Source organism: Molossus molossus, unplaced genomic scaffold (genome assembly GCF_014108415.1).
Source record: "Molossus molossus isolate mMolMol1 unplaced genomic scaffold, mMolMol1.p scaffold_m16_p_15, whole genome shotgun sequence".
NCBI lineage: Eukaryota > Metazoa > Chordata > Mammalia > Chiroptera > Molossidae > Molossus > Molossus molossus.
In genome coordinates, this window is record NW_023425350.1 from 68410904 (window position 1) to 68438064 (window position 27161).

Consider the following 27161-nt stretch of genomic DNA (forward strand, 5'->3'; position numbering starts at 1 on the left):
TCACAATATTTAATATGGAAACATTAACAAGAAAAATAAATAATGGCAGATATGACTAAATAATCCCTTTTATTTAGTTCATAAAAATTCAATATGGTTCCTATGAAACACCTAATTTTAAAAAGAAACTGTATTCTGATGGGTGAGTCAGCTATATAGATCCAAAGGGCTGATAAACTGCATTCAGATGAGTTATACAACATAGCAGTAAATAACAGAACTACATGACTTTAGACAGAATTACTGAAAGAGACAATTAAATACAGGTGAATGATTATCAATGCCATTTGCTTTCAGTGCGAACGATGTTACACTGCTCTCGCTCTAGTACATGAAAGAGGTCTAACTGCTAAAGCCTATCTTGGTCAAGGAAAGGATAACCATATCATTAACAACAACAAAAATTGGTTTTTTGTTTAAAATAAGACAAACACTAATTCAACTAAGAGATGTTATGTAAGTGCAGACTGAACAGCGATACCTAGTCGGGTCCTGCTAGAGACTCGATACCCATACAAACAGATTCTGACACAGATCCATGAGGCAACACTAATGTCAGAAATAAATTTTGATACAGGTTCTGAAGCACCAGTAGCTAAGACCTGATGTGGGTTATAAACAGTTACAATGTGTTGATTACTATCAGTTGGTTCCAAGGCTAATGAGAGATGAACTGAATCTGCACTGTTGCCAGGAGTGGGATTATCCCCGAACCCTCTATGCTCACGGTACTGCAGCACTACCATTTATGTTTTTAAAGTTAACTTGAAGTCCTGAAGTTTTAAAAGTTCCATTTTTGTTTTTAAAAGTGGCTAATTTTAAAAGAAATAATTAGAGAGTAATGATGTAGTTCACTTTCTACTTGTAGGTTCTTAGAATCCATTCTTTAAAAAACAGACTTAAACACTGATAGACAGTATTCAGAAGGGGTAACATTACGACACCTTTTAAACAACTTAGTGCCCCCCCATCCTTTTCCTGGGGCTTCAGTTTTATGTGATTAAACAGATATATTTATACCATTCAAAGGTAAAATTCAAGAAAGCCAACCTATCCGAAATATATGAAAGAGAAAATAGTTATATGTTAACAATTCAAATTCAGGATCTATGTGCTCTCCCTTTTCCCACATAACAATTACAAATCAGTTAACTACCAATACAGTACAAGCAGGGAATCAGTCATGGTAGTTGCTCTACTGATGAGCACTTGTCCTGACTCAAGGTGAAGAAAGGCCCAGGAAAGATGAAGCATTCCATAATCTCCTCTTCCCATGCTTAATTTACAATTAATAACATCTGTCCAATTATAAATGCTATCTGGCACATAACGTAAAAAACAGTGTGATATACACTCTTGCAGAAAGACTTAAGGAAATGAAGACATTTCTACTTTGATGTTACTATGGCTAAAACTGAACCCTGAACTTTCTGGGTTGACACTCACAGATTTCCCTTTGGGTAAGTTTCCTTCACAGGCCTGCTTGGACAGGTCCTGACGTCCAATCAAGAGACAAACAGCCTCTGGCCAGTCTGCAGCAGGCTGCTCACGACAGTGATAAATTGCATCTCTGATGGGAAGAGCAATTCCAAACGGAAGAGTTTCCAAGTCTCTTAAAGTGAAACCTAATGGTGAAAGGAAGGGAGAACATTTTTTATTTAGATTTGCTACTCTCCAAATAACCCTGACTAAAGATAGCAAACATCTATCCTGACAAGAAAGAAATTCACTTTATTTATCAAATTGCCAGGCTCATGTCTTGATATCAGGGATTAATATTTCTTTACAAAAACACCAGAAAACCTTAAGGAAAAGACAATACACTGGGAAAACCACAAAGGACTATAAGTGATCAGGGAAATACAAACTAAAACCACTAGAAAACAGAAGTTCCCACTTGCTTGACAAACAGATACTGAAGTCAATCAATACCAAGTGTTGGCAACTATGCAGAACAACAATGATTCTCGACCAGATGGTGGTGGTGTGTACCAGTACAACCACACTGGAAAACACCTGGCATGCACAGAAAGATAGGTCCACCTCTATGGTCCAACAGTAGCCATACAGAAAGCTATGCACATGTGCACCAGGACACAAGTATTAACACATTCGTTAGCAATGTTGTTTCACTATGGCAAAAAAAAAGAGGGGGACGGAAGGAAACAGCCAATTGCTATCATCAACAGAATGGATATGCTTACACACATTCAAACAATGAAATAGATAGCCATGAAAATGAATGACCGCCTGGCCAGTGTGGCTCAGTGGATTGAGGGTTGTCCCATGGACTGAGAGGTCCCAGCTGGACTCCTGGTCAGGGCACGTGCCCGGGTTTTGGACTTGATCCCCAGTAGGGGGTGTGCAGGGGGCAGTAGATAGATGTATCAATGTATCTCTCTCACATTGATGTTTCTCTCTCTCTCCTTCCTCTCTCTCTAAAAAATCAATAAAAACATACAAAAAAAAGAAAACAAATGATGTACTGCTACATGAGTCAACATAGATGATCTTTAAATACTGAGTGAAGAAAATAACAGAAACACATTTATATTTATGCCCAAAGTTTAAAAATGTAAAACATTAAGCAATATATAAAGATGATAAAACTACAAAAAATATGAGAAAAGGAATGGAAAATTTAGGTAGGGCAGTAGTTACCTCTAGTGGTAGGGTATATGGGAGGACATCATGCAGTAGTAAACACCCAATGGCCTTTGACCACACTGGCAATGTTTTATTTCTAATGATGGGTGACCAGTACATCAATATTAATTTTATTGTTATTCTCTAAACATTTCATACATTCTTTTGTATGTATGCCACATTTCATTAAAAAATTTTTTTCAATCTTCATGTTAATTTTATTTTTCCTAAAATAATTTTCTAAATTTTATAAATTATATATTATTTATTAATATAGAAAGTTGATTAAGGTAAAAATGTTTCCTTATATGAGAATAACACTTTTATTAACTATTATGTAATATATATAGATGGAACTCAGCCTAGGTATCCTATTTATAATACTAATGACAATTATTGTGATTTTCAAGGGTGCATACCAAAAAGAACAATAAAAAATGAAGACATTTAAAAGTCTTCAAGAATTCAGAAACATCCTATAATATTTATTAGAGCATTACTTTCTAACAGAAAAATCCTCATTTTTTTATATCTTTCATATCAGTAAGTTGATTTTCTTTTTTTTTAGGTCTTTATTTTTGTAAAAAACTTCTTTAGTACTTTATGTTTGAAACCTAGGAGCACAGAATTAGAATTAGAGAATAGAAAACTCTCTTCTTCCCCCTCCACCAATGAATCTTCGTCTTGGTGCCTCAAGTCCCTGGCCTATACCCGTCTGAAGCACACCTGCAATGCTCATAGTATTACTTTTAGGTTTTGCCAGAAATACTCCCATCTGATATCTGAGTATGACAATGGCTTCAGTTAGGTGTGCAGTGACTGGTGCTCTCCATTCCAAGGCCGAGAGATCAAAAGCTGGTGTCGTGTGAAAGTTGAGGCTGTCAGGGAAAGGAAGTGTGGCTCAATAGGCCCCCAACTCTGTGGGACCCTCATACTGACCCTCTCCTCATGCATCCCAGGCCTAGCTTGCTTTGAGGAAACAGGGCTTTGTGAGAACGGAGTGTCCAGAGAAAACAAGGGGTTCTCACTAACATTTCAATGAACATAAAAAGTAAAGACAACCTGCCCTGGCTGGTTTGGCTCAGCGGTTAGAGCATCGGCCTGCGGTCCAGAGAGACCCGGGTTTGTTCCTGCTGAGGGCATGTACCTTGGTTGCAGTTTGTCCCCGGCCCTGGTTGGGTTGTGCAGGTAGCAACCACTCAATGTGTCCCTTTCACGTTGATGTTTCTCTCTCTCTCTCCCCCTCCCACTCTATCTTTTTTTAAAGTTTTTTTTTTTTTTTTCCCTCCCATTCTATCTGAGCAAAAAATGGAAAAATGTCCTCGGGTGAGGATTAAAATAAAAGTAAAGACAACCTTACCTACATTAGCCATCCAAACAACTAATCTTTCAGCTAGACTAGAAACTGATGGAGAATGCTTGAAACTAAACCTGTGAGAAAACAAAACACAGTTATTAAATAGAAGAGTGACACATAATCATGTTTTATATTTTTAGTATAAAAGCACAATCTGAATAAAAGTCACCTGTTTTCTTCTTGTTCTGCTTGTGACTTTTGGGGGGCTACAAGGTAACAAAAGGAAACTTTATTGTGATAGTCTTCCTGGTAAAGAAAATACATAACATGCGGCAAAAAATTGGAAATAAAGCTTTGTTAAACAACAACTCCTAAAAATAATAAAACAAGCAGGCTGGAAAGTAGTTTCCCTGAAGCTAAAATAGTCCTTCTTAGGCACACTAAAAATATGAAGTTTGTTGGATTTTAAGTTACCCTGGCCTCTAAAATTCAGTTGTGGAGTTAGACCAGAACAGGTAAGATGCACCCTCTTAAAGAACACAAGGTGTGGTCTCTAAAGCAAGCACTTAAGAAATGTTTTTTCATTTCAACTCTGACATCAACATTTATAAAATTTCATTCATGAAGCCTAACATTACACTGACTTACCTGGAGTTATTCTTGATAAATAGTGTGAGGGTTCATCAGAAACAGAGCTTTCATCACCCAGAATGTAGAGCGCAATACTCTGCACAAGGAGAAAAGGAACATCTTTGTTGAATGACTAGGGTATTGCTACATACAGGAAAATTCATCCATTTTAGGTGTACAGCTCTGTTTTGACTAACGTTACACAAGCACATAACCACCATCACAATCATAATACAGAACACTCCTCACCCCAGAAAGGTCCACGGTGCCCTTTGTGGTCCATCTGCTCCTCCCTACACCAGCACAGGAGACAACTCGTGTGTGTTCTGTCCCTGCAGTTTGCCTCTTCTACAGTGCCATGTAAATGGAACCATAAATGTATAATCTTCTGTCCCACTTCGTGAGTGTGCCTTGGAGATCCATCCATATTAACCACATCTATCGGGAGTTTGTTTCTTTCTACTGCTGAGCAGTATTCCACTATACAGATGTTTCAACTTTGTTCATCTGTTCATTAATGGATAGACATCTGGGTTGTTTCCAATTAGGTGAACCCTAACCCTCTGACCTCCGACCCTGACCCGAATGCTTCTCCCACTTCTGCCTTCAAGGTTTTCATCTGAATATCTGTCCCAACACCAATATCTGTACCTGCAACAGCATTTTCTTTTTTTTTAAAGAAAGAAGTAGCACGATTTCACTGGAATTTTAGTACAAAGCTGGGGGATCTTATTTCTATTTATTTTTACACCCTCACCTGAGGATATTTTTCCATTTGTCTTCAGATAGAGAGGAAGGGAGGGAGGGAGGGAGAGACAGAGAAAAACATCGATGCGACAGACACATTGACTGGTCACCTCCCACACAGAGCCACAACCGAGATATGTGCCCTTGACCGGAATCGAAGCCATGACGCTTTCGTCTGCAGGCCGACACTCTAACCGCTGAGCCAAACCAGTCAGGGCAAAGCTGGGAGATCTTAAAATTCTATATACCAAACCAATACAAGCACATCAAATGATATATTCTTAAATCTAGTTGACATCATATCTAACAAAGAAAAGTTATAATGTGACTATAAGTCAAATAATATAATTTAGGCTGAAGGCTGAAGAACTTTGGCATATCCATAACACTCTGGCTCCCCTTTGGCTAGATGTACACTGGGTCTACCCCACTGGGCAAGGCCAATATACTTGGTGGTTTCACTTAAACGCTTCCACACCAGCAGCAAGGAATACAAAAGTTCTGGCATTAAGCTGCTGCGAATACACTGTGAATATATTTAATGCCTCTGAATTGTACACTGAATAAAATGGTCAAAATAATAAATATTATGTTAGGTTATTGCATCGTCATTTTTTTTATAAAGCAGAATCACTGTTCTGCATGTCAGAGCCACAGGGGTTCTGAAGCCTTCCTCAACATGAAGGAAAGCAGAAGGCAGAGTAAAGGAAAGATGGGTGGAATCCACTGACATGTGGGAAAGGGGACAAAAGCATACGGTTCTCCTGTAAACCTGGGAAGGACCCTCTCTCTGGAAGGGTCCATAAAGGACCTGTGAGCAGGCTGCTCCAGGGCAGGGCAACTGAGAGACAGGTACTTAAAAAACTTTCACCTTTCCAGACACCCTTTGGTTCTACTTGAAGGTTTGACCGTGGATATGTACTAACTATTCAAAATGAACTAATTTTTAACAATGAATAATGATGTATTTCTCTTGGGGGCAGAGGGGATTCAAGTAGGATTTGGGAAGCTAGAGCCAGGTGGCTGGCTAAAAAATTTAAATAAAAAAGCAAAGGAACTAAAATAGTTAAAATATTGAAAAAGGGTTAATCCAATGAGCCCCACTTCTAAGAATATATCCTAAGAAGCCTAAAACACCAATCAGAGAGAATATATGTACCCTATGTTCATAGCAGCACTATTTACAATTGCTGAGATGTGGAAACAGCCCAAGTGTCCATCAATAGATGAGTGGATAAAAAAAGCTGTGGTACATATACACAATGAAATACTATGCAGCTATTAGAAAGAAAGATCTCTTATCCTTTGAAGACGACATGGAGGGACCTGGAGGGACCTGGAGAGTATTATGCTAAGCTAAGTAAGCCAATCAGAGAAAAACAAATATCACATGAGCTCACTTATTTGTGGAATATAATGAAAAAAATAAGCTGATGAAGAAAATAGGCCCAGAGACATAGACAGGAGTACGGTTCAGATTGGCAAACCTCAGAGGAGGGGAGCAGAGTGGAGGGAAGAGATAAACCAAAGAACTTATATTCATGTATGCATAAGGGGGGGGGGTAGGATCGGGAGGAGGGTTTCTAGGGGGTAAAAGGAGAAACATCTGTAACAAAAATAAATTAATTAATAAAAAAATAAATAATACTCTTTTTCTAAAGAAAGAAAGAAAAAGAACGGTTAATGGAAAGAGTCACAGTAACCAGTTTCAAGACTTATTTATAAAGCTACAGTAATCAAGGCTGTGTGGACTGCAACATAGATCAATGGACTAGATTAAAAGGCCCAGAAATGGATCCACAAGAATGTGGTCAACTGATTTTTGACAAAACTGTAAAAGCAACAACGAAACAATAGTCTTTTCAACAAATGGTGTTAAAAGATATGGACATCCAAATTGAATAAGAACCTCAACCTAAACCTCACATCTTATAAAAAAATGAACAAAACAGATCATAGCTCTAAATGTAAAACATACATCTTAAAACTTCTACAAGGAAACAGGGAGAAAATCTTAAGTCCTGAAGTTAAACAATGAATTCTTAGACATGACACCAAAAGCACTATCCATTAAAAAAAACAACAAAAACAGACAAGCTGGGGTTCATCAAAAATAAATATTTTGGCCCTGGACGGTTTGGCTCAGTAGTTATTAGGGCATGGGCCCTCAGACTGAAGGGTTGCAGGTTTGATTCCCAGTCAAGGGCAGGTACCTGGGTTACAGGATTAATCCCCAGCCCCAGTTGGGGGTTGTGCAGGAGGCAGCCAATAGATATGCCTCTCTCACATCGATGTTTGTTTCTCTCTCTCTCTGTCTCTCTCTCTCCCTCCCTCCCTCCCTTCCACTCTATCTAAAAAATCAATGGAAAAATATCCTTGGGTGAGGATTAACAAAAAAATTAAACATTTTTATTCTGCAAAATAAACATTAAGAGGATGATGAGACATGACACGCTATAAACCAGGAGAAAATATTTTCAATCCATGTATCTAGAATGCTCAAAATATCACTAGCCATTAAGGAAATTCAAATGAAAACCAAATGAGATATCACTACACATCTATCAGAAAGGCAAACATTAAAATTCACAGCAGCAGTAAACACTGACAAAAACACAGGGAAACTGGAATGCTTATACACTGATGGGAAAATGTAAAATGGTACAGCCACTCTGAAAAACAGTTTACAGTTTCTTAGAAACTAAATATAGACTGCCTATATATGATCATCAATCCCACCTCTGGGTATCTACCATAGAGAAATGACAACTTTTGTCCACACAGAAACTTGGACTTGAGATTATAGCAGCTATATCATACTGCTGATACAGGGAACACCTGCATGAATCTCAAAAGCATAAAAGAATTTGTGTCGGGAGGGAGGGGGTCTGTTCTGTATCCTTGTTACAGTGGTGATTACATAAATCTACACGTTTGCTGGAATTCACAGAACTGTACACCAAATTTTTAAAAAGTTAATTTTACTGTGTGATAATTTTTAAAACCGTATTTTAAAAGAAAAAGAGAAAAACAAACAAGTCAGGCAACACTATGAGTACCTACCAAAACTACAAGTCGGCTTCTTTCACAGATGCCTGGGAGGTAAGGGTAGGGGGGCACTGCTTCACCCTTCAGACAAGAACTCACCCACTGGTAAATACTTGGTGGCTCAGAAGTAAAAAATGATGGATGATGCATAAACCCTGTTTGACCTTTAGAATTAGATAGATGTTTATAAACATACAAGAATACATTAAGACAATGTTATTTCATTCTAAAGGAAAAACGTTTTCAAATGACAGATACTGTTAATGAATCAGAATATTTTTCCATATTTTCCAAAATGCTCCATGTTTTCTGTCACAGTAAATAAGCTGATTACGTTATAATATGTAGAATTTGAGTGACTACGGTTTTATCCCATACTGGATGGAAATTCAGCAGATTTTGGTGCTCAAAGCATATAAAGAATCTAACCAAAATTTTCTGCCCTAACAGGAAAGGTGAGAAAACAGAAGAGAAAGCCAGGCTTACTCTCTGTGCTAACAACTGGGCCCCAATCCTGAGTCCCTTTAGCTCAGGGTCTAAGACATGAACATGTTCCAATATGGCAACCACTAGCCCCACACAACTACTGAGCACTTGAAATGTGTGGCCAGTGCACTCTTCAACATCATTAACTTGAATGACAAGCACAGGTCTCAGACACAGCATCCTTGGCAGTGGAAGCTCTCCAAGCAACTCAGAACCTTAAGGATGGGTATAATTTCCCCCACACACTGAGAAAGTTATGGCTTACTGCAAATCAGAGATCAAGCACAAACTAAAAACTGCTTGGTGGAAAGGCTCTGCCCCGACTTGAGATAATGTAAGAAAAATACAAGCAAATATAACTACACTGTTCACAAAATCTTTAACGACACGGATGCCTACCTTGATCAATTGTGCACACCTGTCCAGTAGTTCTGACACGGGTTGGGTAATCTCTGTAGTAATGATCTAAGTAAGGCTCCAATTTTAAGTCCCTAAAACAACAAAAACATATAAAATAGAAATAACAAGGAAGGTATTACACAACATTTCCCCTGAACAGAGTTAGGATTCATCAAACTTTTCAATGTAAAAACTTACTTATGAGAAAGGATAATCAAAACTAGAGACTGTTAATTTTATTTCTGGACTTTCCAGTGCCCAATATGATAAATGCAACCACACCTCCTCTTGCCAGACAAACTTTGTGGAGGTAAAACTACTGTGAAAACACTGTGGTCTAGTTTCTCCTCCATTACTTATTAGCTGTGTGATCTTCAGCAAATCATCTCCTGAACCTCAATATTTTCTTCCAGAAAATGGGGAAACACCAGTTAACTTACTGTGAAGTTTTAGAATTAAGTAAGATGTGTGAAAAATATCTTATAAAATATAAAACATTATACAAATGTTACTTATTTCAGAGAGCCCATAATTAGGGTTTGGAAATCATTTCATTACAAAAGAATTTTCATGATAGTAATGATTTGTCCTAAGAGAAATGGACCAACAATTAAAACTGCTGTGTCTCAGAAAACAATTTCAGTATCTCAAGGACAAGCACAGAAATTAGAAAAGGTGCTGTAATCTTGACTCAGATGTTGACATTTTGATTCCATTCAACTTTTTTTTTTATCATCAAGGGTCACAAACATCACCCTTGGGCTTAAACACCCAAATGTGACCTTTAGAATTCAGTGTCAAACACAGGGTGCTCGCAAAGCTGTTAAAGTGCATTACAAGAACAATCTGAATGTTGACCTACCAGGAACCTGGGAAGACAGGGATGACCACAGATGGCAACAACCCACAGCACAGCAGAGAGCCCACAGCTAGCCAAGAGTCATGTTCTTGGAAACACATGCGAACTGGTTTTTTCATCACTAAACAGGAATCATGATCCCTACCATGTTTGACAATTTATGTAGCTAAACTTTGATTCTGTGAACTGTAAGTGCCATTTGAATGCAGGTATTGTTACAGAACAGCAGGTACTGTTCTAGAACTTCCACCACAATGCAGCCAGTTGTCTTGTCAACATGGAATGCTCAGCAGGTCACCCCCACTGATCTTAGGACAAAACTAGCAACCCTGCCATGACCCATAGGCCCCTACATAACCATTATCTTCAAATAGTTCTATGGTTTATAAACAATTCCCTGTATTTTTATAAAGGTTGATTTCAGATATTTATTACAAGGTTCCTCTATAACATCCATGGCTAAGACTGAGTCTCCTAAGCACTCCCGGGAGTTTTCATTCTACAGAGAGTATTTACCTTGCCAACTGAACAAGCAGGTCAACAAGTGAATGAATTCCTTCCCCCATCAGAGTATTCAATTTAAGCTCCTCATAGACAAGGTGAAGGACAAAGAACATTGCAGGTATGTGAGAAAAGAGAAGTGTAGAAGAGTCCAGGCTGAGATTCTGTGACACGTCCTCATCCTTCATCTGAGAAACTTCCAGAGGACTCAGACATAAAGATTTATTCAAAAGGTGAGACTCAACCTTCTGGTGGTAGTCTGAATTCAGTAAATATTCCCAATCCTGAGAAGAAGAAAAGATAGTAATTTTTATTTTATTTATTTTTTCCTTTATTGATTTTAGAGAGAAAGTGAGAGGGAGAGAGAGATGGGAACATCAATGAGAGTGAACACTGATTGGCCATCTCCTGCATGCCCCCATTGGGGATCAGGCCCACAACCTGGACATGTGTCCTGACCAGGAATCGAACCGGCGACCTCTTGGTGCATGGGTTGACGCTCAACCACTAGCCACACTGGCCGGACAAGATATTAATTTTTAAATCATGCCTCCTTATAATGTCGTCATTAAAAAATTCAATTAAAGCAATTCAAGTTCCAATTTCACATTAAGTTAGAATAAGAATAATGCTGAAAAATAAAAATTAGCTAAGTGATTTTTGTAACATTCTAAATCCTCTGCTTTGTTGTCCTTTCAACAGTCTCAGAGCATCTTCCCCAGGAGGAGATGTGCCTCTTCCTCCCACCCGGACACCTGCAGGCCACTCAGGGTCATTAGCTGTATCTCAGGGAAAAGGAAGCTCAAGGAGAGGGAGACAAGGAATGGGGAAAGGCCAGTCAACAGAGGAGTCAGAACACACAACATTTATCAATTAAGTTCAGCATCTCATATGGATGCAGGTTGTGGTACCCCAAAACAATTACAATAACAACATCAAAGATAACTGACCACAGATCACCATAACAAGTGTAATAATAATGAAAAGGTTTGAAATACTGCAAGATTTATCAAAATGTGACACAGAGACATGAGTGAGCAAAGATGTTGGAAAAAATGGCACCGATAAACCTATTCAATGAAGGGTTGCCACAGACCTTCAATTCTGAAAAAACGCAGTATCTGTGAAGCGCAATACAACAGGTACACCTGTATACACAAATCAGTAGAAATACCACAGAAATGGGAGACTAGTAAAAGTATCTCCAAGTCAATTTACATCAGCAAGGAATAATACTTACCTCATCAGATCCTGTCTCAGAAGGCCTTGCTTTTTTGGGTGCAATTACTGGGGAGAGTGATCCTTCAAAATCAAACTGGAAGATAACCCCAAAAGAGAAGACAAAAATCAGATAAAGTTGTCACTGTCAACTGATCAACTAAAAAGATTCACAAATCAGTTCCACCAACTATAGAAAATGAGTGATCAAAACTCATTCTTTTGCCTGGAAAAACATGGTACAAATACCTTTCTTCTAGGACCCCTGTGAAGAGTAACTGAAACCATGTATGTAAAACACCTAGCACAGTGCCGGCGCTTATAGACACTACAACAGGAGTTTCCTTTCCTCCTCCACCTCTCTGATGACCCGCATCTTCACTCCTTTAGAACAAGGACCATGAGCCATAACCAAATATGCCATGTCTCAAAGAATCAACCCAATGTTAGCCACATGCCAGAATGAAGCAGGCAGTTATTTAGAGTCTGTCTACAGTGGACAGTCTAACAATTCTATGGCAGAGACCGGTGGTTCCTTTTTAAAACCTGGGTTCTCCTGCTTCTCCTGGACCCACAGCCAGGCTGCATATTCCTGCCTCCCTCAGAGTTAGGTGGGGTCGTGTGGGCGTGACTCTGAATGAAAAGGATGTCACCAACCACTTCAAGGCTCAGTTTATGGATACAGCAACCATGACTGTTGCTGTATCCGGGCACTTGAACCCTGAACCTGACTAGATGGAGACAGCCATGAGGCCATCTTGGAAGCCTCAAGTTGAAGATGGCACATGCTCCATCAACCTGGGTCCCTAAAAACTGTGTGTGGCCTGTTTTCTGCTAAGAACTATCCTATGAGCAAGGCACATTTTTATTGCATGTGAGTCATTATGTCTTTTGAGGCCTTTCAGATATAGTAGTTAGCCTAGCCTAACTAATAAGTTACATAAGAGCAACTTTCTGAAAGTTCACTTACTCAATTTCTTCTGGCATAACCTTTGCCATCTCTGTTATTTCTCATGATCACCTCATCAATCATAACTCTAAAAAGGGCAATCCTGTTTTCTTATATTCTATAAAGCCTATGTATATTTATTTATCAATTAATTTCATTCCCCTAAAAGTTGATTTCTAAATAAGAACTAAATGTAGGTAGTGATACAGTAATTTTAAAACTGAATAATGTTTAAAGCTGATCAAGAGAAAAGGCTTTCTTTCTTATGAAGCATTCAAATGAAACACAGCCCATCTCACAAACAATATTATCAAAAAAACAAAACTGGCAGAACTAAAATCAAAGCAACAGATGACATAATAGTTATAGCTTACCTAAAATTTCAACCAAAATACAGGATAGGGCAAAAGTAAGTTTACAGTTGCTTTTATGGAAAATAACTAAAAAATAATAATACAAGAATAAGCTTTCACATATTCACAACCATATAGCACGCAAACACACACAAGCATGCACGCTCACGCACACGTGCATGCACACACACACACACACACACACACACACAGTGCCTAACTAAGTCCCACAGTCAGAATGTCCCTGCTATTGTTCCCAGAGTCACAGGACCTGAAACTATGGGAACAAACGGCACACATCCCCCTTTGTGGCATATACAGATCTGCTTTATTTTCACTATTTTAATAATTCACAAGTCAGCCAACCCTGTTCTATATTCCTGTGCATCTCTGACCTCCATCTACCATCACCTATATGCAAAGTATTTATCTACCTGCCTTCCCCTGAGCCTGTCAATGCCATGAGAGGAACTCTCTTGCCTAATGCATGTCTGAAAAGCCTGGCATCATGTCTGGCCCACTGCAGGGGCCCAGTATCTATCAAATGAAAATATGAGCATCCCAAGACCATCAAAAGTTGGCCCCAAATGCAACCATTCACAGAATGTAAAAACCAGAGAAAAACATCATCTGATCCAGTGTTCTCATTTACCACATCAGTAAATTAAGGAAGGTCCAAAGAAAGGCCAAAAATCACATAACTATTCATTGGCAGAAATTTTGGACTCCCTATTTTCCATCCCATTCTTTAAATGACAACACAAGAAAACAAACAAAAGAAGAGGATAAAGCTGAACAAAGCAAATTAAAACAATCAGACAATGAGGACTGTCACATCCTGAGCTCTGGAAGGACAAAAGATAAAAAGGATTGAACTATAGCCTCATAAAATGAATGTCAAAGCAACCTGGGCTCAGAACTGACTCCCCCGGTCCCTCCTTTGGGACTACCACACAATAAACAGGCCAGAGAGCCATGTCCTTCTTCACGAAAGAAAACACAGTGGGTGCTCGGCTCTCCCTCAGCACACAAACACGAGGGCACTGGTTCTCTGCTGGGGAGTGGAGCTCAGTGATCTGTGTTCATCAACAAGTTCAAGGACAGTAACACAAACACTACAAAAAGCTGAAGTGGACTTGATTTTTCTCAAGAAAACTGCAGATTTTTCTCTCATGCTACGATAGACACAAACTATTAAAATTATCTCATTCAGCCCTGGCCAGTTTGGCTCAGCGGTTGCAGCGTCAGCCTGCGGTACAGAGAGACCCGGGTTCGGTTCCGGCTAAGGGCGCGTACTTCGGTTGCAGTTTGTCCCCGGCCCTGGTTGGTCGTGCGGGTGGCAGCCACTCGATGTGTCCCTTCACGTCGATGTTTCTCTCTCTCTCTCCCTTCCTCTCTCTCCCTCCCACTCTATCTGTACAAAAAATGGAAAAATATCCTCGGGTGAGGATAAAAAAAAAAAAAAAAAATTATCTCATTCAGACTTGGAAAGGGCATTTATTCAACAAACGTTCACTGAGCATCTCCCTATGCCAGGCCCTGTGTAGGTCCCCGAGATAGTGAAAAAAACTAAAAAGCCCTGCCTACATAGAACTGACATTCCAGTGGGAGGAGGAGAGGCACACAAACAAAATAAGTAAAATATGTAGCATGTTATATTTAATTTGTGCTAAGAGAAAAATAAATCAGGTAAAGGAGATAAGTATGGAGGAGGAGGGAATTCTACTTAGAATGGACAGGGCAGACTACGCTGAAGTGACATCTGAACAAGACCTAAACTTATCTCCTCCGGGGGCAGGCCTCTGGCCTCTACTCAGCAGGATGGGAAGGCGCTGGAGGGTTCTGAGCAGGAGTGACATGACCTAACCTTATGCGACAGAATTACTTTGGTCACTGGGCTGAGAACAGACTGAAACAAGCAAGAACATGTAATGCAAGTCAAAAAATAAAAACTATACATGACCAATGAGAATCTGGAAAAACCACTCCCATTTACTCACACAGAAGTAAGAGAAAACTTCTCACTAAATCGGCAAAGGTTCGCCACACCACCAATCATCAGTGTGGTGAAATAGGCCTTTTAAATGATGCTATTGAGCCCTGGCTGGTTTGGGTCAGTGGTTAGAGAGTCAGCCTGTGGACCAGAGAGACCCGGGTTCGGTTCCTGCTAAGGGCATGTACCTCACTTACAGTTTGTTCCCGACCCCAGTTGGGGTCGTGTGGGTGGCAACTACTAGATGTGTCTCTCACATGGATGTTTCTCTCTCTGTCTTCCTCCTTCTCCCTCCCACTCTATCTGAGATAAATGCAAATGTCCTTGGGAGAGGATAAAAAAAGTTAATAAATAAATAAATGATGCTAGTGAGAATGTCAACTGGAAACCCTTTTCTGAACATTATTTGACCTAGTAATCCCTCTTCTAAGGTTATGTTTTAGAAAATGACGAGACATTTAAAAATGTGTATGTAAAAGAATGTTTGCAAATCACTCAGAAGAGAACAAAAAAAAATGTTCATGTATTAGCTATCGGTCAGGTATGATTAAAACCACATGGTAGCCTTTTGATGATGATGATGAAATAAGGGTTTTATTTGAAGGATGTTTTAAAATATGTGAAGTTTTCACTGACATCATGTTTACTGAAAGGCAATAACAAAAATGTTTCGAGTGGCCATCTCTGTGCAGTGTTATTTTCCTCTTCTGAATTCCTTCATTTTGAAACTTTTCCTCAGTTAAGTATGTATCCTTTCATAATGAAGAACAAATGATCTCTATAAGGGATTTGCGAGTACTAAACTACAATGTACAGATGGGGACAGCTGAGTTTCCTGGACATGGAGTGATTTCTGCAGAGTGACCCAGGCAAAGCTGTCTGGAGTGAGCTCCAGAGCCGAGAGGAAATCAAGATGAAGGCAGGCCCTCGCTGATTTTGTAAATAACTGTGAAGGGCCTCCTAGTGAAGTGTCTGGGGCAGGAGATGAGGCACACGACGTTCCATCCATCCTCAAAAGAGTAGACACTCAGGCTAAAGCGCTTTCAATCCTTCTCAAATCAAACCCTCCCTCTCACAGACCAAGCAATTTGTGTGAAAGAGCCTGGGCTTCAGAAGGACACCGAGCCATGAGTCAGCACACTCAGTCTAGGCCCAGGTTTGAGCACATCTCCAGTCTGTGATTTCTTTGTGATTCAGTTTCTTCATCAATAAAAACAAGACTGTCACCACTAATCCTAGCATAAATTGCAGTCATTTTAGAAAGATAAAGTGAAAAATTGTCAAACATGGTTTGCCATGTTATAAAAATGCAGTAATAAATAGTAGTAAAATGTTATTAAATATGAAATGATATCCGACTTATAATTTAGATACAGTAAGCCTTAGTATTATTCCATTTTGTTGAATAAGATACATCTGTTAGAAAACTGATCTGCTATATACTCTGAAGGCTGTATTACTATTTATGCTAACATTACATTGATAACACAGAATAATTCAGAAGAAAAACAACTGGATGTACTTACATTTCTTGTCCACGCTAAGCGGTCTGTGTTATAACCCATCATGTTCATGAGACAAGTCACAAATAAATTCCACTCTGAGTGATAGCTGGGTCCCCCTGGAGCACTGTGGACACTGTACCACTTGACCAGCATCTGAACAGCTATTTCTTTGGGCAGGATAAACTTGATTGCTTGCAAACATGTTTGTACTGTTAAAAGCAAAGATGACTTTTAGTACGCTTCCTATGCATGCATTTCTCCTCCCCTTTTAATATGAAAGTTTTGGAACTACAATGAATATGTAAAGGCCAGTTACTGTACATAGAGAACTGTCATTAAAGAGCCACAGGGCCCTGGCCAGTGTGCTCAGTGGTTAGTGTCAGCCCGGTCACCAAAGGGTCTCGGTTCTGATTCCCAGTCAGATTGCAAGTTCAATCCCCAGGCCCAGTCAGAGCACCAGGAGCGGCCAACCAATCGATGCGTCTCTCTCAGGTCAATGTTTCTCTCTCTCTCTCTCTCCCCCTTCCTTCCTCCCTCCCTTCCACTCTCTCTAAAAATCAACTGAAAAACTAAAATATCCGCAGGTGAGAATTAACAACAACAACAAAAGAGCCAACAGATGCCTAACCCATCACTGGAAAGCTAAAGTCCACAGGATTTGCAAGAGGTCTCAGAGCAGCTTTCCAGTCATTCATTTTGGATCAGAAATAAGGTAACTTAACCTGAGACAGAAATGATTGACATCCACTGCCCCAGCAGTTATTAACAGCTCCCCATTTCAGCCTTGAATATTCCTATTTTGGATAATTAATTAAAAGTCATTCTATCAAAACATAATTTCTACACAAATAAATTCATATGAAATATTGGTCTGACACTTCAGTACACATGTACTAGTCAAAGTTTGCCTCCTCAGCTAGCAGGAGAGAGGTTCTCCACAAGTGAACATTCCCGTTAACCAAAGCTTTGCAATGCTGAATGGTCCTACAGCATCCAGAGTCTGAAATATTTTCCGGGCTGTCTCAGCCCCTTCAATACCACGTTTCTCTTAATGATTCAATGTCATTGTATGAGCGTCATGCTCTGCTGTCCTTCAGTGACACCTTCAGGCGGCAAGGGTTGCTGCTGTGAAGGGCCTGGGTCTGCTTTTACTAGTAAATGGCCCCAAAGAGCAATGTGCTTGTATTCTCCTGTAGTCTCTGTAGAGGATTCTTCCCTTCACACTGTCAGTGTCACGGGGCCCGTCCTTTTTCTCATCAATTTGCTACGTGCATGCACACACAAAGGTTGGAATCAAATGAAATAAATATCAGGAAAACAATCAACCAAATCTATCACAGCTGAATCCAAACTAAGTATAAACCAAATACGGCCCGAGGAGCTGAGCAGCACTTTATAAATAAAGTAGAAAAAGTTCTATTTGGCTGTGAGAGAGTATGATTTCATTTTGGTTTTAATTATTTTCTTTAATCTATTAGTTTCTGTATATTTTGATTAGGCTTATTCTTCTAGGTACATGACCTTGTGATTACTGACTAAATACCTTTCAGAAAACCAAGGTTATCGCTATACCAACTCAGAGTATCATTTATCACACCAATGAAAGGTATTTCCTACAATGAAAAAGCCATTCTGGCCTACTTATCAAACTCCAGAAATCACACAATCTGCCAGTGCTTTGCTGTGCAGTTAGATTGTAAAACTGATAGATGTCATATATTGTCTTTTGCCACATAGGCATTCTTAGAATTATGTTTGTTGGCAAGTCCTTTCAATTCTAGTTTTATTATTCTATGCTCAGAAGTATTTTCTACATAGGATTTTCCAAACTACATTTCAGTAATAATTCAAACAGGCTCCAACTGCATTAAAACACCGGGTTGTATTTTTAATATCATATTTTTATTCAATTAAGGCAATTATGTTCATGTCTCAATTGCTCTAACAACTGGGCAACTTTGGATTAAAACCATCAAGTGTGCCAAAACTATTTTAGTTGCTTAGGCTTCCTTGTTTCTCAGACTTTCTTGCAAGAGGCAGGCTGGTGTGCTGTACTCGCACTGCATGGAATCTTCAACATAGGCAAAGGCAAAGAAACAGAACTACACATCCTTCGAGTCTGGCCCAGCCTCACAGTACAGCAAACCCTTGACTTTGCAGACGTCGACTGAATGAACAAAATTTAATGGACAAAATTTCTGGTCCATATGTCATATGTGAAAATTAACACTCTGTTAATTTTGAAATGCTTTTAACCAAGACTTGCTTATAATTAAATTAACAGCTTATATTTTTTGTTGTTGATTCACTGTCATTTTTAACAAATTTTAATGAACAGGCCTTATGTTAGAAAAGACATTATAGTAATTGTGCCAACATAAATAATTACATATCTACAACTATAGTCTACATATTTAAATCCAAGAGTCACTGCTAATAAACAACGTGCGGGGAACAATTAGCAAGTGATCACACTGCATTGTAAGTGGTAAGTGGTTCTATTGTCATGTGGCGTGACTTTCTGCAAGTTTTTTAAAATATATATTTTTAATGATTTTAGAGAGAGAGGAAAAAGAAACATCGATGTGAGAGCAAGATATCGAACGGCTACCTCTTGCACGCCCTCTACTAGGGATTGAGCCTATAACCCAGGCATGTGCCCTGATCAGGAATCAAACCAACAACCTCTCAGTATATAGGACGACGCTCAACCACCTGAGCCACACTGGCCAGGGCGTATTCAGTATAAATTTAAAATTATTGTAATACATATATAAAACTTTTCTCTGAAGTTAAACTTTTCATACAGACATAATTTTTAAAAGTATAGAAATGTATCTACATAAGTAAAAACAGGTGAACTAATTTGTCAATTTTTTAACATCCACATTTGGAAAACCTATTTTATGATATAACAGACCCCCCTCGCCCGAATTAGTCCATCACATCCAGGTTTTACTGTGCACACGAAGAGGACGTTGCAGAGGGCTCCTGGTTCTTCACAGCTTCTCTACAAAGAAAAAATCGCCATCCCATGGCTTCAAAACAGCAAAAATTTTAAAAGCCCAATTACTAACACAAATTAGCCATGACTCCAGATCTTACAAATCAAACTAAGACTACAGAGAATTCAGGCTTGCTCCTCAATCATACCTAATTCAGATGTGGCGATTTCAGGAAGAGTGATCCTCACCATGGAGCCATTACTCAGCTCCTAGAAAAAGAAGAGAACAGACCAGAGTAAATCAACAGAACCTGTGCATCTAAGTCTCTGAATGCTTAACAGTACCTGATGCTTTGCAAGATTTTTGCCTGTCAAAGCAAAATTCAATGAAATAAACAACATTTTTCAAGCAGAAGTGAATACTGCCAAAATTCAGAAACTGTAAATGTGTGTAATTGTAAAACACTTCCAAAAATTCTAATTTCTTAAATAAAATTAGTAATTGTATAGTGCATTAAAAGGTGACAAATGCTGTGAAGAAAAATAAAGCATTCTTTTTTTTTTTTAATTTATTTTTTTTTATCCTCACCCGAGGATATTTTTCCATTTTTTGTACAGATAGAGTGGGAGGGAGAGAGAGGAAGGGAGAGAGAGAGAGAGAGAAACATCGATGTGAAGGGACACATCGAGTGGCTGCCACCCGCATGACCAACCAGGGCTGGGGACAAACTGCAACCGAAGTACGTGCCCTTAGCGGGAACCAAACCCGGGTCTCTCCGGACCGCAGGCCAACGCTCTAACCGCTGAGCCAAACTGGCCAGGGCAAGCATTCTTAAAATTAAACAAATAATTTTCATTTCTAACAAAGTTTCTAATTTTCATGTAGACACTAAGAGTCATCATCACTAAAAAAAGGAGACTAACTTCTAAGGAAAAGACAAAAATCATGACAAAGTTCAACTTATTGAACAAGCTTATTTAATAAACTTTTAATAATATAAAAACTTTTAAAAAGTTAAACAGATTTACTTCAAAGTAAAATAACATCACAAAAAATTTTAAACATCACGAGAAATGTTTACTTTCGTTTTTCAGACATATTCTGGATTCTGACAAATTTGAAATGACAGCCATCTCTCTTAGAAATCCACCTAATCTACGTAATTAATGTACATATACTTACTAGCGTCACTCTGTTACGGACAGGGTCTCTTATAGAATGAATGTAAGTTCCAAGCTGTTGGAAAGTACAATCCTCATTATAGATAGAATCATGGAGTTTTGAAGAATCCCTTAGTTCTGGAACTGGGGACAACAGAACCACCTACAAAAAGTCATAAATACAACCCATATCAAGCTTTTTGACTGATTGATTGATTTGTTAGAGAGGAAAGGAGAGAGAGATAGAAACATGGACAGGAGAGAGATACATCAATCAGCTGCCTCCTGCACACCTCCTACTGGGGATCAAGCCCACAACCCGGGAATTTGCCCTGACTGGGAATCGAACCGGGACCTCTCAATCCATGGGAAGACGCTCAATCCACTGAGCTACACCGGCCAGGCCATACAAATTATTTTTTGAGATGTGAAGGAGAAGCTTTATTTCCTTTTGCATATAGTCTAAAAACTGTACATAATGATTTACAATCATTCTGCTCTTGGCAGGATGACGGGAGACAGGGTTTGCAAGAATGGCAGGGCTAGAGGAAGAGAAGGCAGCAATACTCTGGGCAACCTTACAGGGCTAGAGATGTAGACTATAATGTGAGGAAGGCAGGGCAGACATGACTGGAGAGTCCAAGACGCCAGAGAAAATGGAGAACAACGAGAAAGCAAAGAACTGAGACAGCTACTTAGTGATGCTTCCCCTACAGGTAAATGTCCCTTCTGAAAATGGAGAACAACATTTTTTCCTCAACTGTAGATGTGCAAAGAAAAATGTTGAATAATCTTAGTCACTAATTACATGCAGATGCTTCCTATTTTAAATCTAGTCCTAACCACCAACCTTTTTGTATTCCTTAACTCAATTTACAGGAAATTTCTAAGTGACTACCTTGTCAATGATGAGAGCCAATCCAGCATAAGGTGTACTTATAATATTACAGTTTCTACCCCAACGGCTATCCAAAAACTGAGCTCCACTGATCCTGAATCTACATCTAGCTGCAGTCTCCCAGAGGAGTGGGAAAGCCATCAGCCCATGTGTTAGACTGGGCTGTGATCTGATGGCTACCATGAATAAAGACACTAACCATTCCTAAGTTTATGGAATTCTAAGAAAGCTGGGAACCGTCTTATGTTATAAAAGAAATTCTTCTAAATCACACAAAACTCTGATAGTATTTCTATACCTCCCCTTCCATGAGTTCTGCAAGTGTATGACAGAAAGGAAATAGCTCAACACTGCATGCGTTTAAAAAAATAATACTCAGTGAGTAGCAAAAGAAAAAGATAGATAAATTGGACTTCTTCCAAATTAAAAACTTTTGTTCATCAAAGAACATAAAAATGAAAACAAAAAAATGTATAATACTCAGGGCCTAGACATTATCCAACATATGTCCCAGCACCAATCTTCACTTTGAGCTGCTCCTAAGCAGCTGCACTCAGATATCTCTCAAACACAGCCAGCTTTTCCCTAGGCTTCTTAACCTGGGAGACACAGGATCCACCCAGGTTGCTCAGAGAACTCTAGCCTGTACCCCCAGCACAGCACACATTCAACCAGCTGACAAATGCTGTCTTTTCTACCTCTCCAGGCCTCTCATGTCACTCCCCTCCTTCCCAATGTACTGCCCTAGCTCAAGGCTCTTCGCACCTCTATTTTTTAAAATATTTTTTCTTTATTGATTCTAGAGAGAGAATAAGGGAGAGGGAGAGAGAGATAGACACATGGATGAGAAAGAACACTGATGGCGACCTCCTGCATGCCTTCCACTGGAGAATGGGCCCACCTGGACATGTGCCCTGATCGGAAATCGAACTGGCAACCTCTTGGTGCATGGGTCGACACTCAACCACTGAGCCACACTGGCCGGGCTGCATTTCTTAAATTAACATGGACAATACCACTTGGGATCTAACTGGACTATCTTCAATCCCAAGATAAACTTACCTAAAACACAGATCCCAACATTCATAACTCCATTCTCAAAAACATGTAATGCTTTAGTGACTACATTGCAAATAAATACCACCTTTGTATCCTTTCTTTTTCTAAGAGAATATAATAAGAGTGCAAATCCCAGCACAACCACTTATTAGCTATAAGACCTGAGACAAGTAACCTCCTTGTATCTCTATGTACTCATTTGTAAAACAGGGATTAGTATCTTCCCCATGAAGCTGGTCTAAGAAATAAGTTAATACATACAAAACACTTAGAACAATGTCTAGCACACAGAAAACACTCAGAAACAGGTTATCATGAGGATGCTGCCTCACCCAACAGGCTTCTTGTAATTTCATGAGCATGTGTTCATTCCACCCCCAAGCATGTTGAGTCGTACCTTGGGCACTGAGGAGATGATAACATGCACACAGGTGTTTTTGTACTCTCCTGCCTCCATGCCTGTGCCCTGTGAGTCTCCTTCCTAAATGCCCCTTCCTACCTACAGACATCCCACTTATCCTCATGATTCAACCCTAGTCAAATGGGCCTCTCCCAAGATGAGCTTTGGTTCTGCCACATCGACCCATTGGGATGTATCCTCCTATCAGTAAATCTCTCATGGGACATTTTATTTGTCATTCATAAGTCTTAATAGTGTACCTTAAGTATAACTTCTTAGGCAGACTCTACATCTGTTCCACCCAAGTGAATGGTGAGATCCCTAGACGGAAAAGAATGCCCTACTTATCTCTGTAGCACCTTCCACATCGCATGGGAGGTCAGTGCATGTTGACTGAATCCTTTGTGCTTGAAAACATGTACATTCTACAGGTATTAGCTAAACTTCCAATTCTGTCATTTAAAAAATAAATAAATAAAAAGATATTTGTGGAAAGAATATTTGACCAAACCTCTGTAAAACACAATACAATTTTTTTTTAAATAATTTTTCTTTATTGATTTTAGAGAGAAAAGAAGGGGGAGGGAAAGAGACAGAGACATTGATGAGAGAGAGTATCGACTGGCCCCAAGTGGGATTGGGTCCACAGCTCCGGCATGTGCTTTGACCAGGAATTGAACCAGGGACCACTTAGTGCATGGGTCAACGCTCAACCATTGAGCTACACCAGTGGGGTTAAAACACTTAATTTTTGGTAAAACCTAATTCCTTTCTCACCTCATCCAAGGATCCAAGCAATTTACTCAGAGGTGTAGGGGTGCTGACGCTGTCGAGTGGAGTACTGGGCCGAGGCATCGCATTGGACATTGTCAGGGAAGGAGCTGGCAGTCCAGGAATAAAAACCTTTCCCACCTTCAAGCAATAAAAAGATGTAAAAAAAAAAAAAAAATTATATATATATTTCAAATTTTATGATCACCATACTAAAATTTTTTGAAAATTAGTATTTTATCTTATTTTTATTTTTATTTTTTTGTGGTACGTGCTAGCAGGAACCAAACCTGGGACTCTCTGGTCCGCAGGCTGATGCTTAACTGCTGAGCCAAACTGGCCAGGAATGAAAATTAGTATTTTAGTAATGCATCAAATTCCACCATCCAGCTACAAATGTCTTGGTATAATCTGTCTCGATCTGAGTCCTTCTCTTCACTACTGAGAACTTTTTTTTCTTTTACAGGAAAGGGGAGGAAATACTCAAAACTAAAGAGAAACTTTAACAATATACATATTTATGTCAATGTATTTCCCAAAAGCTAATAAAATTACAAAAGTTGCCCAAATAAAATACACAGGATTAAAAAACAAACAAAATGACAATGAAAACTAATGCATATAGGGTGGAACAAAGGTACATTTACAGTTGTGAGGACACAACGCAGTTTATTCTTGTGTTATTACTTATTAATTATTGTATTATTTTCCATATGAACAACTGTAAACCTACTTTTGCCCCACCGTGTATACATATATAGCTTTTAAAAAGCTATCAGAGACCTCCAGCTACTGAAAACATTAAGCACGCACATTCTATGCTATGCTTCCCACTAATTACTACAACAATATACTGCACGAAATTTAGAATCCAACACAAGATTCTGAAAGGTGAGGAAAGAAAATTGACTGGCTAGGGACCTGAGACCCAGGAATGAGCTATGATGAATTTCTTAGGTTTCTGTTTTTGTTTCTTAAACTCCTTACATAACCAGGCTTTGTGCTCATGAGAGGCCTGCAACACAGAAATGCCCACGGGGCAGACCAAAATGGGCCCCACAAAAACCTTCCTCTTTCTGGCCAAAGTGCTGGGAAAAGAGTGACCAGGAAGGACAAAAAACATTTTCACCACACCTGCCCCACTCCAGGCAACACTAGGAAACAGCCATGGGCTCAGTGGCCTCCTTCCTCATCAAGAGGTCTGGTCTGCACACTCCCTTTCCACTTGTGAGGACTAAGTGAGCCCTCCCCCGGCAGAGGCTGTGGTCCAGGCCTACCTTACCGTAACTTAGGAGGCAGCCCCTCCCCCTCCCGGGGGTGTGCAGCTGCTGTGCAGGCAGGAGCACTGGCTTTCATCCCTGCTCTGCAGTAGGGCAGCATATCTCTCCCCTTCCCTCCTGCACTCATTCCTCCCCCACCCTGTAGTAACAAGGCAGTAACTCCTCTCTGTCCCATCTAGGGGGTGAGGGGAGAAATGGATGGTGGAAATAGAGAAAAGGACTTTCTAAATATGTGTATGCACATGAAATGCTGGACAGGCTTGACTGACCAACAATGACATAGTAAAATATCTGAGAACCAAACACTACTCTGAAACACCACTCAGGTCTCAGACTGGCCTCTGGGTTGCACAGAAGTTGAGGTACAATCTTATTATGGGAGCAGACAAAAATATAGGCTCAAAAAATACTGCTCTCCCTGAGCAAAAGGTCAGGAAAGGAATAGCCTGAGAGAGAAACCTTTTGGACAATAACCAACCTACTCCAGACAAACACCATGCAGAAACTGGGGCCTACCTCTTAGCCCTGTCAGCAAAACCAAGCAGGGCGCCTAGATTTCTATTCTCACCTGGCTGTAAATAAGGCACCGATTTGGGGGGCGGGGGCAAAAAACAAATAATATTGTGGGTTAGGAGGAATGTAAAAAGCGTTCAGAATTCTCATCCACTGTTGGAAGCCAAGAGTAGGGGGAGATGATGTAAACTGGTACAATCTACACTTTAGAAAACAATTTGGCACTGCACAGCCAAGGTGAATATTCATATACTCTAGAAGCTAGGGGATATATATAAGGATTTTTTAAATACGTTTTTACTGATTTTTTAGAGAGAGGAAGAGAGAAAGAGAAAGAAATATCAATGTGAGAAAGAAACATCGATCTTTTGTCTCCTGCATGCCCCTCACCAGGGATCGAGCCCACAACCCGGGCATGTGCCCTGACCAGGAATCGAACTGGGACCTCTCAGTCCATGGGATGACGCTCAATCCACTGAACCACACTGGCCAGGCTATAAGGATTTTTTTAAACTGTTGTTTACTAGAAAAATAGCAGAAATAACACAAACCACTTTAGTGTCTGGTAAAACGGTAAAGGTTTTGGTATCAGCATACAATGGAATACCATGTGACAGTAAATGAGGAAATGAGCTACACCTTGAGGTGAATAAATCTAAAAATAGTACAATGTTGAGCAAAATAATTAAGTTAGAGAAGAATATATGCCATGGGTCCTTTACATAAAAGTTAAAAATAAGAAAAACTAAACAATTCATACTTTAGTGATAAATACATAATTGTAAACAACAAGTAATAAAACAAAGGACTGATGTATTGCAAGTCAGGACAGTGTGTATCTGGGGGAGTCAGGGAGATGCAGATACAATGAGGAAAGAATCCTCAGGAGACAAATGATACTGGCAGCACCCTATTTCTTAACCTGGGTCGAGCTTACATGGATGTTCTCATTATTCTTCAAACGGTGTGTATGTAAATTTCATAATTTAAATTTGTGAAATTTACATTATTCATACATACATTTCACAACTGATCAAAGATCCCGCCAACATAGTACACAGTTAATATAATGAAAACATTACAAAAAATTTCAGACTCAACAAAGCAATCCATATATCAATTTCAAAACTACATTCTTTGTAACACTTCCACGTAATTTTTTCCAAAAATAATCTACCTATACTCATCAAAGGTTCCCCATCTGTGCTGGGCTCCCAGTGCCCATCCATCTCCTGTGAGTCCTAGATCTCCAACTTAGGACTAACCTAAATTGGAGACTTCATTTCCAACTCTTAGAAAGATCAGGAGGTAACAAATATTAAATATCAAACCAAAGCAACATTACAAACTCCTACCTAAGGAGGCAGCCCTACGAAAGCACAACCGGCTGCTGCTGACTCACCCGAACCACTCCCGTGTACAGCACCAGGTTTCCACTGCTTTCCAAGACCAACATGGTGTCTATCTTCTACAAAAAGGACACAAATTTTATTTTCCAATCTGT

General features: G+C 39.5%; 1 protein-coding gene across 5 annotated transcripts in view; it reads right to left on the bottom strand.

Moving 5' to 3' along the window:
- Positions 1–27161, bottom strand: part of ANAPC1 (anaphase promoting complex subunit 1) — a 99217-nt gene that overhangs the window by 52845 nt on the left and 19211 nt on the right. For 4 of the 5 annotated variants that reach the window (XM_036262476.1, XM_036262475.1, XM_036262478.1 and 1 more), the window contains 13 exons: positions 27060–27125; positions 23871–24005; positions 20759–20899; positions 19785–19845; positions 16653–16840; positions 11854–11928; positions 10629–10897; positions 9254–9345; positions 8384–8532; positions 4592–4670; positions 4173–4209; positions 4007–4077; positions 1447–1625 (listed from right to left, as the gene is read on the bottom strand). In XM_036262476.1, coding sequence (XP_036118369.1) covers positions 1447–1625; positions 4007–4077; positions 4173–4209; positions 4592–4670; positions 8384–8532; positions 9254–9345; positions 10629–10897; positions 11854–11928; positions 16653–16840; positions 19785–19845; positions 20759–20899; positions 23871–24005; positions 27060–27125 — 1542 coding nt within the window. The remainder of the gene's footprint in view (positions 1–1446; positions 1626–4006; positions 4078–4172; positions 4210–4591; positions 4671–8383; positions 8533–9253; positions 9346–10628; positions 10898–11853; positions 11929–16652; positions 16841–19784; positions 19846–20758; positions 20900–23870; positions 24006–27059; positions 27126–27161) is intronic. The other variant, XM_036262477.1, reaches the window with a different exon arrangement.